We start from the raw sequence: 15,545 nt of genomic DNA on the forward strand, positions 1-15,545 counted from the left end.
ACACACTTAAAATTACAAGCGTGCCAAACAGGAATTGGGTAAAGAAATTAAACGGACGAAGATGCACAGCACTAGAAGATGATGTATGGAGCAAAGCATATAGAATTGCCACAAAAAATTAAGGACACAGACTCCATTTAGCCTTTGTGCGAAAAAAACGGAAAGAAGATAGCTGATATCATATCTCCTGCTAAGCCCCCACAATAGTTCACTTAAAATAACGTTAACATTTAAAAGTATTAAATTAGAAAAAACAGCTGGTCCTGATGGCGTGCCTCCCGTGGCGATAAAGATCATCATAGAGAAAAATTCTGAGATGTGCCTGAGGATCTTCAATAAACTCCTCCAGAAGCAATGTTTCTCAAAGAGATTAAAAAAAACCCAAAAGTTGGCCACCATGTCGCCGAACAGAGCGCAGTCCAGAGCTGAGACTTGAGGTCCGAGCAAGCAATTTTAGTTCGATGATACGTCACTAGAGAAAACAGGAAGAGAGCAGCTCATTCTAGCCTGCATTGATTAGATTGTTGGAGTTCTTACAACCAGAACTTTGACTGACAGTGAGCCTCTATCGCGCATCATAGTGCTATAGGGGGAAAAGGATGGCTTGGAGCATTTAAGCGCGGTGGAGTGGTTCCTGATAACACGAATCAATATACATGGCTCCAATGAATTGTAACATCCGGATGTCATTCTAAGGGGTATGCAAGTCTCTCAGACTGGGTTAATCAGAGTGCTTGTCGCTAGAGCGGCGTAACTGACATTTCGACAATGCTTCCGTATTTTAGTTTTAGTTACCTAGTAAACTTGTAACGTAAAATACCATTTTAATTTTTTTCTGTTTTTGCGTTTTTCGTACCACCGTTAATAATGATATGTACCACTAGTGGTACATGTACCGTAAGTTGAGAACCGCTGGATATACCAACTGTAATCTTATTAATTATGTTTTTAATTTTCTCAAATCTTATATACTAAAAGGCTAAGCCCTTTTCTTGTGCGCAATACTCCTCCTAAACGGTGATAGATATAAGAATAATTTTTTCGAATAATTAAACAGATTGTTGAGTAGATTCCCCCTAAGGTTTGAAATTTAAAAAATTCGAACCGGTTTAAAAATGGCGGCCATAAAATGAATTTTTCCTATAGTAAAGTATAGGAATTTTACAGGTTTCATTCTTCAAAATTTAAAGTCCTAATTTTCAATGTATTTTTAAAATATGCCCGCGTCTACTTTTTTATTATACTTACTGATTGAATTCAGAATTATGAAACCGGAAGTATTTACTTCCGGTAAGATATCCCAGCCTAACCTAACCTAACCTAACTTAAACTAAACTAACCAAATTGCAAACAAAAAAAACAACTTCGAATTTCAATGTTTCAATAATATATGTAAATATATTACAATCCATTTCTCATTCAATATTATACACAATGCAACAATGCGTCAATTCTCGAATGCTGTAATGCACCAACAAGTTTTTCCACTTAAGGAATAACGATAATGACCACTCAAAATTCGGGATCCTCCTGTCTCCGATTTTAATTTATGGGGTCTGTTTTACACTATCTGATGAGTTGGTATTTTTTTATGTTTAGTTAGAAAGTATTCTGTTTCCAACAAGTGCAGCGTGTGTGAGGTGTTGTGATTGATATTTAGAGATTTAGACTACGTTTTGAGTTTAATACTTGAAGAATTAAATAATGAGGTAAGCATTACTTTGTTTTTAATTTATTAGTTAGAAATATATTATTAATTTTGTTGGGAATAAGCCACAATTTTACTTTAAATTAGGTTTATTTTAAATAAATAAATAAAAAATAAACTTATTATGAAGTAAAATTGTGGCGTATTCTCAAAAAAGTGGAACAGTAGGCGGTAGTGTAGACTAGCGCGGAGCATCATACTGTTTTCTGTATTTTTTAAATTTAAATAATATTTAAATATAAATTTAGTTAGTTAGTTAGTTAGAGTTCTCAAACCGACTTCTTTTTCTTAAACGTGGCATTTTAAAATCTAAAATATGCAAAAAAAAAGTTACTTCCGTTTTTTATTTAAGAGGGGCGGAGTCTAACAATCATATTGTTTCCGTTTCCTAATGTAAATCTTCCTGAAAATCCTAAAAAACTACTGTATCGATTTTCAATTTAAAAAAATTGGCGTCGATACAGTTTATTTTTAGGATTTTTGAAATATTTACACCAGGCGACGGAAACGTTGTGAAACAAACAATAGATGACTGAACCAGTGGATTGAAGACGAAGAAGCTATTTTTGAAATAATTCTGTACTCTTAGCACACGAGGAGAAAATAACTCAGCATTGAAAACATAATAACAAAATCTGATTTTACCCGAAGCACCCCCGCTGGGGGGTGGTCTCATTTTTCTCATATCTCCAATAACTGTGACCTTGACTGGTATCTTGAACCTACAAATACCCATCGCATACGGAAGTTTCCACAGCAGGCGGCCACACTAAAGCGTTGCCAACATCAACTAATAATTCGCAGCAACGTATTCCAGCGACGTTGGTGTTGGCGTCACATTCGGCGCCGGTCTTGAATTGAAATCTATCCGTTTCCGCGGTGACAAGTCCAATCTCAGTTACAGCACATGCAAAACAATGGACCGCTGATTGGGAACTACCCGCCAACTGCTCCGAAATAATCTGCAAAGGGTTGATTACCGAAAGAAACGGTGGTGGTTTCGGTGATTGGATCGGGGGATAGCGTGACGTGATGTTTGCGGTTTATATGTCTGTACGTAGAATATTAAAAGCAACAAATGGTATTTTACAAACAGATTTTTATTGAAAATAAATGAATTCATTTTGTTCAGTGCTGATTTGTAGTATCGATTCAAATTCTTAAATGATCTCTTAAGCAATACTTTTTAAATTTTTTTTAGCGGATTTTATGTCCCGCTAATCTTTGATTGATTCAATTTTGGTATCTTCATAAACGATATTTAAAGTTTAATACATCTTTTAAACCTTTTTATGGCATTTTGTGGCCACAAAAAAAAAGAAGAATGAAATAATATGGCAGATTTTATATATAGAGATACAGACTATGTAAAAAAACTTAATGAGGCCACAACCACATGGTTAATAAAATAAGAATACGAATTTTGACAGTCTTCATCTTTTACTTCCTCTTTTTATGTAGACATGACTTTGTCTGTTCTTCAATGTACCTTTTCTTGCCGTTTTTACTACTATTTGTTGTCATTCTTATATGATCGTTCCATTATATTCTTCTACTTCTTACCAGTTCTTAAGATGTTCTCCACCTTGCATCTAAGTCTTATATCTGTACTTCTTGCTCTGTTCAATAATTACTTACCATTAATTTTTATAAATGTTTTTATCTCTGCTATTTCTAACATCCTTTTTGTCCTCTCTGTGTCACGTCGTCTTTCTGCCACGTATGTCATTATTGGTCTGATAACTGTTTTGTAAATTCTGCCTTTAATTTCCTTCCTGATATTTTTATTTCTCCATATTGTTTTGTTCGGGCAGCTTACGGCTCTGTTTACTCTATTCACTTGATCTTTCACTTGTTTCGAGCTTTATGTAGCTAGATAATGTAATACAGTCTGTCCCAAACCCTTCTTTCAGTGCGTCACTAATTTTGACGTCATATAGGATTTTAAGAATGTCGAGAATTATTGCATCGCATTTTAGTTAAATCTGACAGTTGAAGGATCGTAATCGGCTAAATGTGAAAATGTTATTTTTTGAAAATGTGGAGTAAAAACTTTAAGAATTCAATTTTTTTTTAATTTACATATTAGAGGACCCGTCCTGTATAAAAATTTTGATTGTGCATTATATTGGAATGGCAGTTTGTCATAATTCCTATTCTATGCACTCCAAGGAAAGTGCTTAATTAGCTAAGATTTATTTATGTATTTATTATTATTTATTACAAACACTATGGCTAAAATGTATAGTATTTAAACTACTAATGTGAATATTTTTTAGAATAATTTAAAACTTACTTCACGAACGGCAGAAACTGGTAATAAAGTTGTCCCAGCCTCTTTTTCTAAATGAAAATAATTTAATAATTTTAATATTAGTCTTTGTTCATTCTCGGTATATCTCGGCATATTTAAAATATTTTTATGACAATAAATACAAAATTAAATTTTCACTGTAAAATGTCTAAAAATACTATCCTGGAATGACAATTATCATTTTATCAGTTGACATTGTCAAAGTACTGTCACTATCGAGACCATCTGCGTCAAATTATATTTATGCGCATCATTGATTGGATATCTATTTAGCGTATTCTAAACTCCGACCAATTATATATCCGTAAGTAGAATTCGCTTTAATATACAAATACCCGTGAAAGAAATATAATTTTCTAAGTTCTATGTATAATAATCACAGACTCACGTTTTTTTCTGTCACTTCTAGCTTAATGCGTTAGAGAGAATTCGATAAACTGTGACGCACTGAAAGAAGGGTTTGGGATGAACTATACCTAGATATTTAAACTCCATCACGTATTCTATTCAAAGACGATTAAATCGTCTTCACTTTGAGAGAGTAGTATTGCGATGTCTGCATAGCAGATTATTTTAAGTTGTTTTTATCCCATTTATTATCCTTTTGCTTATTTATTTATTATATCATATCATTTATTATATCATTTTGATAATTCCTAGAGGTATCTCTCTTGCGTACAATAAGTGGATAACGTCCTTTAATTTGAACCGGTCAAACGCCTTCTTAAGGTCCACGAAACATGGATACGCCGGATTGTTGTATTCTAACGATTTCTGTTGCACTGGCCATGTTTCGTTCTGAAAGTGTTTCGTTTTTATTAGTTCGTTCATCTCTTTTTTTGTTCTCTGATCATTCTCCATATTTATTTTTGTGTTCAGCAGAAGTCATGTTCCATCTGTTTTGATAAGCTCTCAAGCTATCAAAATTTTGATAGTATAAGAGCTAAAAAAAGCTAAGTAATGAAAGGATGAGTGTTTATTACACAAAACTACAGGTTATGGGCCCAGGATTGCCAGGCAACTCTCTATAAATATAAAATATGGCAAGTATAATAAAGAATACCTTTAGTATTGATTTTTTAATAGCAACAATTATTTCGCATGGAAATATAGAATGAAAGTTATTTTGGAAAAAAAAGTTGAAAAAGGGATCAAGTACAATGAGAGTAATTATACAGATGAGGCACAAAAGTTAGCGAATTGCACAGATAGAGCTTGTAGGTCAATATTTGTACAATGTATAGATGACAATCAATTAGAGGTTTTTTAAGATAAATCAATAACTTATAATAAATGGCGTACTTTTACAAGAAATATTTGAAGAAAGGTGACTATCTGGACCACTGATTTTAAAACAGAAACTAATATCAATGGAATTAAAAGAGGCAGATGAACTGAAGTAGTTTTTTACTAAGTTCGATAATGTAACGGGACAATAATTGAAAACAATGGTAGCGGAAATCAAAGACAAAGATTCAGTATGTAACTTTTTATGCTCAAATTCTTCGAAGATTTTAATGCAATGTAAAGCAGTGACTGTTTTTCTAGAAAATTTAAATCTAAAAGAGTTCACAATTGACTTATCAAAGAAAAAACTTCGAACAAGAGTGGAAAAAACAAGGCATTTTTATCCAGTACTACAAAATATGAAAAACCAACAGCCTTTTCCATGAAAACCATAGTTAGTTACAGATGTTACAAGTCAGGGCATGTACAAATGGATTGTAGTGTGAATGCACAGACATATAATAGAGAATTCATGAGAGAATTTAACAAAGGACACAGAGGACATAGTAAAATAAGTGGAAGTTTCAGAGGTAAAATTTTTAGAGGCCATTGTGTTCAATAATTACGACAAACATCTTTAAATCAAATAAATTACACATATATGGGAGACAACATGAAACGAGAAGCTGCTACGTTTGGTCTATATATAAATGAAAGCAAAACAAAATATATGGAGTGCACAAAATCGAATGAACATGAGAATCTGAAGGTAGACAACCATACCTACAAATATGCCTCCACTTTTCCCTACCTAGGCTCAATAATAAATGACAACAACAACATCAGTCAAGAAATACAAGCACGGATTCTTAGCGGTAATAAGTGCTTTTATGCATACAAAGACTTAATGAAAAGTAAGTTACTGAATCGTGAGTCTAAGCTGAGAATCTACAAAACAGTAATCAAACCAGTGGTCACATATGGATGTGAAACGTCGAGAATATTTGAGCGCAAAATACTAAGGAAGATATTTGGACCAACCCAATACAGCGATAGTTCGTGGAGAATTAAAATGAACCACGAGCTGAATGAACTAATGCAGAGCGCAGATATTGTCAGATTTGTAAAATCACAAAGACTAAACTGGCTTGGTCACCTAGAAAGAATGCCAGATAATCGAGCTGTAAAAGTAGTCCAGAGATGGAAGCCCCAAGGAAACAGAACAAGAGGAAGGCCCCGTAAAAGATGGATAGACGACGTAGAGAGGGATTTTAAAACCATGAACATCAGGCAGTGGCGAAGGAAAGTATCCGATAGGGCAGAATGGAAGAACATTGTTAAGCAGGCCAAGACTCACAAAGGGTTGTAGCGCCATAGGAAGAAGAAGAAGATTGGAGACAACAGTTGCAACGAGGAAAATAATGTATTTGTTTTGACAGATAAAGACAAATATATTCTGAGGTCAGATGTAGAAATAAAGATAAACTACTATTTTATATAGATTCAGGATTCACAGATCACTTAGATAGCAGTTGCTCAAAATAATGATTATATGTAGGCAATACATGTAATAAACATTAAAGCTAAAAGTAAGATAAAAACTAATATACCATCGAAAATATTATTTTGTCATTTGTGTCAGTCATTGCGCGGTAGTGGTCATTCTAGACCTTTTCTTCTTCATTAAATGTGTATTCCATTTCAAGAGACACAATGTCTTTTTCTTTAAAGACTTTGAGGTGTTTATTGAAAAGTTTATGATAAACTAACGTTCGAATGTTTAAGTGGACCACGCAGAATTATTTTTTTTTTATTTAAAATTAACGTGTCTCGACAGCTTATGGTCATTGACACGGGTACAGTAGTTTACAACATTATACATATTTTATATAGGTATAGGTACAAGAATTTGATATGAACATTTTTTTTTATAGAAAGTTAAAACAATATAGCTTATCACTATGCACTGTTTATATTAGCTGAATTAAACTTGTTTCTTTTAAAAATCGAAGAACACTGTCAAAACGGTTTGGAACACTGAGAATGTCTTTGAGATTTCCTTTTAGACCGTGCTTGTTTCTGGAAGAATCATACTGGCAGCAGTCCACTATCACGTGTTTGATGGAAAGGACGCTATTACAGTAGTGGCATACTGGAGGGTTTTCTGATGCCATAAGGTATCCATGTGTGAGACGTGTATGCCCTATTCGTAGTCGGTGAATAACTGATTTTTCTTTCCTGATCATAGAGGAGATATTGACGCGAGATAAGTTGGGTTGAACGTCATGCAGCTTAGTTTTTGTTTTACTCCACAGGTCCGCCCATGAGCTGAGGATTTTTTGTTTTATCAATATTTTAAGATCCGTATGGATTTGGACCTCTTTGAAGGCTATGTCAGAAGAACATGCTGCTTTAGCGGCTTGGTCTGCTTTTTCGTTTCCCAATATACCAACATGAGATGGAGTCCAGATCATTATGACTTTTATGTTAGCAGAATATAGTTGGTTACAGATGGTGTGGATTTCCTGGACTAGTGGGTTTTTCGAGAAAATGCATCTTATGGAATAAATCGAGGAAAGAGAGTCAGTGCAAATGGCGATTTTTATGCTTTCATTTGAAGTAGGATGGATTAAAGTCTTTAATGCTTGGAGTATTCCATATAATTCTACCACGCAGAATTAAAAACCTTATATAGGGTCGCATAAAAGTAACCACTGATGTGGTTACAAGTCTTCAAGTGGAGATCTTATCCAGGATTTCTATAGCTGCTAGTCAAAAACAGTAAAGCAAAGTATGTTGAATATATATTTTGAGTTTGATTAACTTTATTTTAACCACACAATATAATTAAAATTTTTGTTTTTTATTTAACCAGATATTTCTTATTGTAACATTGTAAATTTTCATATTACATACCTTTTTTCAATGTCACTTTACAGGGTAGTTCATCATCATCACATAGCGCTACAACCCTGGGTGGGTCATTGCTGACTGTACAACTTGTTTCCAATGTGTTCGGTCTTCCATCAACCTAGGGTCAAATAGAATGTTCATTTTCCGGAGGTCTGCTTGGATGTTATCTCACCATCGCATTCTGGGACGTCCGAGTGGTCTTTTTCCTGTGGGAATCTCCTCCCATACCAGTTTTACAAGTCTCTCGTTATGCAGTCTGTGCACGTGGCCTGCCCATCTTAGTCGCTGTGATTTAATTTCTTGGACAATATCGGCGTCATTGTAGAGTGCTTTTAATTCGATATTGGTTCTGATCTTATACTGGTTTGTGGTGATGTCATTTTTCGATCAAAGCGTCTGAGGGTTTCTTCGTTTGCTTTGGTCATGGTCCACGTTTCGCATCCGTATATTATTACAGGTTTATAGATTTTGATCTTTGAACTTCTTGTAAGATTTTTTGATTTTATGAGCTTATCCAGTGCGAATAGATTGGATTCTGTCTTTTATTTCTTCAGTAACAGGGTAGCTAGGATGTAACAGGATATTTAGTTTAAGGAAAAATCCATTAATTAAATAATAGGAAATTAAATTAAGCTAACCCACAGATTTGTTAATTTGCTGAAAATCAAATTACCTGATGCTTATTTTGGTTTGTTCAGGATATTTATCCGGTTCTATTTAACTTGTTTTTCTTTGTGCTAATTATTTCAAACTCAAATTATTTCAGGAACAAATCTATTGTAATTTAATTCTTCTTTTCTGGCTCTCGAATCCTATCTTTCATTTGTCTTTACTCTATTCGGTGCTCTGTTGTCTTCTTCTTTTCTTCTATTATACACTTTACTTACCTTTTTTTCAACGTAATACTAATTTCGACTATCTTTTATTTCAAAGTCGCAGGTACATAGCAAAGAAGTTACAAATTTGTTGTGACGTACCACCAAAATTTAAACAAATCTCTGCGACTGGGCTAAAAAATTGTTTTCTATATTTAATTTATAACATAATATAATATAAGCCAGTTTTTGACAAATAGGATACATTTCCTTTTTTTGGAAATAACTTAATAATGAGAATAGATACCAACAAAAATTTCCTGCGACTGAAAGAAAAGCTCACAAACAAAAGCATGAGAAAGATGCCGGACCCGAAAGCTCAATCTAAATTTGACGCCAAACTTTAATCAACGTAACGAGCATTTCTATAGTCATTATTCTTTTCCTTTTTATGTGCACTTAAGCTAAATGGGTTAGAATAAAATAGATTTTGGCTGTAGCACAACCGTTTATAGGAAAATACTTAAGGGAGCCGATGCTATCTTTCTTATCCGGTATATAAAAGAGCTGAACGATGAGTAAATTGTAAATTTGCCGTTTGCATCTCGTTTTACCCTATTTATTCCCTTGAGGAACTTAATTGTCTCGATTTTCAGATCCTTAGGACGATTCGATTGACGGAATTACTCAGTTTTTCCTCCTAAATCTCGACAAATATCTAAATCCAGGAATTACATTGCTTTTTGCTTTTAAATCCTGGAAAGTAAGCAAGGAGCATTACGAAGCGGTAATTTAGCTTTTATTTAAATGCAAGAAAAAAGCTTATGTTACGTGAAACAACGTAAAGTACTAAGTTACTAAGTTAAGGATCACCTTTTAATTAACTTTAAGAAGTAATGAAAAACAAAGAAAGTAATGGTGTAGAGTTCTTATATTAAATGTAAACCTCCGATTCACACAAGTCTGCAAAGCACAAAACACTATAGCACTGATAGTTTTATATATATAGGTCTATAACTAGGACAGGAACTTAGGATGGTTTCTTTAGTTTTAATAAACATAATTAACAATAAACGTTTGCGAAATGTGTAACTTTTAAACGATAAGCGAAAGATTTGATAGAACATGTTTCTAATTGTAAGAAGTTTTTCTTCACAGAACTCTACTTGACGGTCGCCATTTTCATTTCTCGGTCCTAGTCCATTTTTGCCCAGCACTCCTTTCTTTCTTTCTTTCTTTCTCCCCTTCCTTTTACCCTATCAGGGTGTCGGATTTGGGCTAGCTATTTTAATTTTCATTTACCCACTCTTCCATTCTTTTCTGTTTCCTGCCATTATTTTCAATTCCTCGAGTTATTTTTGTTTAAGTTTTCCCGCCTCTACTACTTGCTGTATCCATTTTTTGCTTGGTCTGCCTCTTTTTCTTTTTCCGATGTTTTTTGCTTCATAAATTTTTCTTGTTATTCTATTGGATTGCATCCTCATCAGATGTCCATACCAGTTCATTTGTCTCTTTGCTATTTTGTTCATTATCGGTTCCTGGTTGGCCATTCTCCTAATAGTCTCGTTGCTTAATCTATCCCATTTTGTCTTTCCAACTATCCTTCGTAGATGTCTCATCTCCATTGCGTTTATCCTGCTCTTATGTTTTTCCAGAATTGTCCAGTTTTCACTTGCATAGAGCACAGTCGGTATCACTATTGTGTTATATATTTATATTCTTGTTTCTCGTGCAAGTTCTCTTTTTCCCATTATTGGGGCTAACGCATAATATAACTTGTTTGATTTCTTTTGCTCTATTTGTTATTTCCCAGTCTATTTTTCCATCATTAGTTATTATACTTCCCAGGTATTCGTAAGTTGTTACTATTTCCAATTCTGAGTTTTTACATTTTATTTTTATTTGATTTTCTTCCTTATCTCCTTTGCCGCTGATTATCATTATCTTACTTTTTTCCTCGTTTATCTCCATTTTAAGTTCTTCTATTTGTTCTACCCATATATCCATTAGTTTCTGCATTTTATTCTCGGAATCTGCTATTAGTACTATGTCGTCTGCATACATTAAGGACTCTATTGTTACCGGTTGTAATCTGCGGTAACCTATTATTGTCTGTAGTTAATTAGTTCTGACTCTAGTGTTTCTTATCAATTCGTTCATTACTATTATGAATAGCAAAGGGCTGAGACTATCTCCTTGTTTAATACCTCTCTTCCAATTAAATGCTTCCGATCTTTCCCCTGTTATTTGTACCCTTCCTTTTACCTCTTTGTAAGAACTTTCTATAATTTTTATCAATGCATTAGGTACGTTAATTTTCCTCAAGCATTTCCCTATAATATGTCTTTCTATCGTGTCAAATGCTGCTCTTAGGTCTATGAATGCTAATACTAGTTTTTTCCCGTATCTATGCTTCTTTCTATTAGGTTTCTAATGATATATATATGTTGTCATTTGTCTGTCTTCCCGGTCTAAATGACATTTGTTCTTCTCCCAATACCATTTCTACTTCTTGTCTCAGTCTCTTCTCTATTATTTTCGTATATATTTTAAAGCATACATATTGCCCTATAGTTGTCGCAGTTTACATATTCTCCTTTTTTGTATATTGGCTCGATGATATTGTTCTGCCAGTCTTTAGGGATTGTTTGTTTTTCCCACGCCTCTTTATATATTTTCCATAGCCAGTTTATTCCTTCTTCTCCCATGTATTTTACCATTTCCGATTTAATTTCATCATCTCCACCTGCCTTGCCTATTTTTATATTTGATAATCCTTCTATTACTTCTTCTCTACTTATTTGCTCTGGCTCTGTGTTTTCTTCGCCTTCATTGATTATATTGTCTTCCTTTATCACTTCGGTATCAAATTTTTTCTCATAATATTCTTTCCATACCCTAGCTATTTGTTCTGGGCTTATTTGTATTTGGTTTGAAGCATCTCTTACTGCGTTTATTTCCTTTCGTTTTAGCTGCCTTATGTGTCGTATTGTCGTCCAAAAGTTTCTATTATTTGTTATATATTCTTCCTGAAGTTCTTCTTAAAATTCTTTCCATGTTTTTGTTTTTGCTTGTGTGACTGTCTTTTTTGCCAATCGTCTCTACCTATAGTATTTTTCTTTATCTTCTTCTAATCCCGTTTCGAGGTATTTTTTCCATGCTATTTTCTTCTTTTTTATTTCTGTCATCACTTCTTTATTCCACCACCTTGTCCTTTTTAACTGTTTATTATATTTTTTGATTCCATACACTTCAGTTGCTGTTGTCTTTAATACTTCACTGTATGTATTCCATCTTTCTTTCATTGTCCATGTTTCTTTTTGGCGCTCTATTTGTCTCAGTCTTTTGTTAGTTTCCTCCGTGTAAAATTCTCGCACACTTTTTATCTTTAGTTTGTTTACATTTACTTTCTTGTACTCTTTTCTTTCCACTTCCTCCATTTTTTCATCCTCCAGTTTTGTAGTGACCATCTTCTTCCCCATATTGTCCAATGCATCCTAATCCCCTGTTAATATCCTTACCTACTCTTGAATTCCAATTGCCTAAGATTACTATTTTTTCTCTTGTCTCTCTTAATTTGTCTAATGCGTTTTGGAGTTCGTTGTAGAATTCTATCATTATCTCTTCTTCATTACCTTCTGTTGGTCCGTATATTTGTATTATTCCTATCTTGTCTTTTAGTTCTATTTGGGCTGTGATTATTCTAGATGATACTGCTTCGTAGTTTGTTATTCTTGATTCTATTCTTTTATTAACTATTATACCGACTCCTTCTTTTGCTCTGTGACCCTGTGGTACTCCGGAATAATATAGACTATATTTCTCATTGATATTGATGTGTCCTTTCCCTATCTTTTTTGTCTCGCTTATTCCCATTACTCCTTTAATATTTTTATTAGATGATTCTACTTAGGCGTTAAAGTCTCCTTAAATTATGATTATTTTACTATTCGAAATAGCGCTAACAGTTTGATCTAGACGACCATGGAACCTGTTGATGTCTTCTTTTGCAGCTGTTGTAGGAGCATATATCTGGACAAGGTGTAGGGTACTAGAAAATAATCTCATTTTTAATGGACATTCTTCTGTTATCAACAATATTATATTCAATTACGCAGTCGTTCAGTTTAGGAAGTACCATTATTGCGACTTCGTTTGTACTTGGGTTATCATCTGGACCTAAAAAATAGATGACGTTGTTTTAAAATGCCTTTTACCTCTCAAGTAAGTTTCTAAGAGTTCCAGTACCGAAATATTGTAGTGTGACATTTCATTTTCAATTATGTGTAACTTTCCAGGGTTTTGGATCAGTTCCTGGAGGTTCCATGTACCAATTCGCTGACATTTTGTTAAATTGAGTGAAAATTTCGATTCACTCGCACAATTTTTGCCACATGCCTAGTCTCTCATACCTTGACAATCGGTAGCATATTTCACACCATCTGACCCGTAACCGAGTCGGGTCGCTACACATCCCATCTTCACTTACTAAAATGGGAAGATACTTAGGTAGAACATAAAGGAGATTGAAGGATATGAATTTCACATATATATATATATATATAAAGAGAAAAATAATGATGATTATATAAAAATTAGAAAATTTATGATTATTTACATTATTTTGAATTTCTTGTGAAAATATGACCAAAGAATATAGACGCTTAGTGGCACTAAAATCTTGATCCACCTGTCACTGTCATTCTGTTCTTTTTCATAACGTGCGATCAACCTTTGGCGACATAACAGTGAAACATCCTTCTATAAGCGTCTACATTCTTTGATATGACTATCCTTACAACCGAAGAAAGGCTTATTTAATTGTCTGCTTTTATTTTACTTTATTCGATATACTATTGATATATCTATATGTTATAAGCGCACAATATAACAGATTGTCTTGTGTAAACATGTTTATTTATATGGAAATAAACTGCAAACGCCATTTGATAAATATTGACTGGTTAAGATATTTTCTAAATTTGAATATTTAAAAACAATTTCCGGAGTGGAAATCAAAAAGTCAAAACAAATGGAAAATGTAATTCTCATTAGAATCATTTGTGGATTAATCCAATGTAAATACAGGATGTTTCAAAAAGGTATGTCATAAATTAAATCACGCATTCCGGAGACAAAAATAAATTGATTGAATCCAACTTACCTTAGTACAAAAGTGTACACAAAAAAAGTTACAGCTCTTTGAAGTTACAAAATAAAAATTGTTTTTTTGAATTATCTCCTTAACTACTTGACATTTTGTAATAAAAATGGACACGTTACTTTCTTGTTCTAAAAGCATTTTTCATTCAAAATAAACAACAAAATCTAAGCGCACAGAAAAATTTTAAGGGGGGTGTGCAGCTCTAAATCCCCCCAAACTTTTGAGTACGTTCAAATCAAATGAATTTTGTGATATCATTAGTTTAACACATTATTTTTAAAACTTTTTTGCCTCTTATCACTTTTTCGAAAAACTAGTTTTTTTCTAGTTGGTCATAAAATTACAATTAGTTTCTACGGATACAATAATTATAAACAGTTCCACCAATAATAGTCAATAATTTAAAGCTATCATTTTATTATGTGAATAAGACTAATATTAACAATTTTGATATTACAATGGCCTACACATTTCAGGAAATGGCAGATATGCATTTAACTTTGGGTAAGTTGGATCAGATTAAATTATGATTTCAATAAACTATCGGGAATATCGTAGGCAAATGTCAAGGAAATAGTGCAGCAGCCGCAAGGCGTTATGCAGTAACATACCTCAATCGAAATACACCCGATAGACGATTATCGATTATTTCTGACCATTGATCGTCGTCTACGGGAAACGGGTACATACCAACCTCAAGTTGCTGGCAATAGTGGTCGTCCAATAATGGATGCAACTGATGAAGACATTTTAGAAATCATTGAAGAAGTCCCTGGAACAAGTACAAGGGTAATAGCTGCTCAACTAAATGTTCCTTACGTAAGGGTTTGGAGGCGTTTGAACTGATCAGCTGCTTAAATCCAACACTTAACAACGGTTCAAGAGTTATTGGTTGAAGATTATCCTAAAAGTATTGGATTTTGCGATTGGTTGTTAATAGAAAACACTCGAAATGTTAATTTTATTAGAAATATTTATATTCAATAGAAATATATATTATATTTTATATTCAATAGAAATGGAATAACAAATTATCATAACGAGCACATTTGGGCAGACAAAAATCCTCGCGCTAAAAAAACGACTCTTCACCAAAGAACTTTCAAAGTTAATGTTTGGGCAGGAATTGTGGATAACAATCTAATAGGCCCAGTATTACTTCTCAACAATTTAAATGGTGATAATTATTTCCAGTTCTTGGCAAATGATTTACAAGAGTATTTGGAAGAAGTGAATATTGCAATAAGGCAAAATATGTGGTTTCTACAAGATGGCGCTCCACCGCGTTACCGTAATGAAGTCCGGGAATACCTTTGCAGGCAGTATCCTGGTCGGTGGATTAGAAGGGGTCGTGACGCACCTATTTCTTGGCCACCTAGAAGTCCAGGTCTTAACCCCATGGAC

The 15,545-nt window shown here is 33.6% G+C and overlaps 1 protein-coding gene across 1 annotated transcript in view; it reads left to right on the forward strand.

Annotated features, from left to right (window-relative positions):
- Positions 1–1,689: 1,689 nt before the first annotated feature.
- The window catches only part of LOC140444199 (juvenile hormone esterase-like), an 88,512-nt gene continuing 74,656 nt past the window's right edge, over positions 1,690–15,545 (forward strand). The window contains exon 1 of the mRNA XM_072535931.1: positions 1,690–1,709. Within this exon, the coding sequence (XP_072392032.1) occupies positions 1,705–1,709 (5 nt within the window). The 5' untranslated portion in view covers positions 1,690–1,704. The remainder of the gene's footprint in view (positions 1,710–15,545) is intronic.

Source organism: Diabrotica undecimpunctata, chromosome 6, assembly GCF_040954645.1.
Source record: "Diabrotica undecimpunctata isolate CICGRU chromosome 6, icDiaUnde3, whole genome shotgun sequence".
Taxonomy (NCBI): Eukaryota; Metazoa; Arthropoda; class Insecta; order Coleoptera; family Chrysomelidae; genus Diabrotica; species Diabrotica undecimpunctata.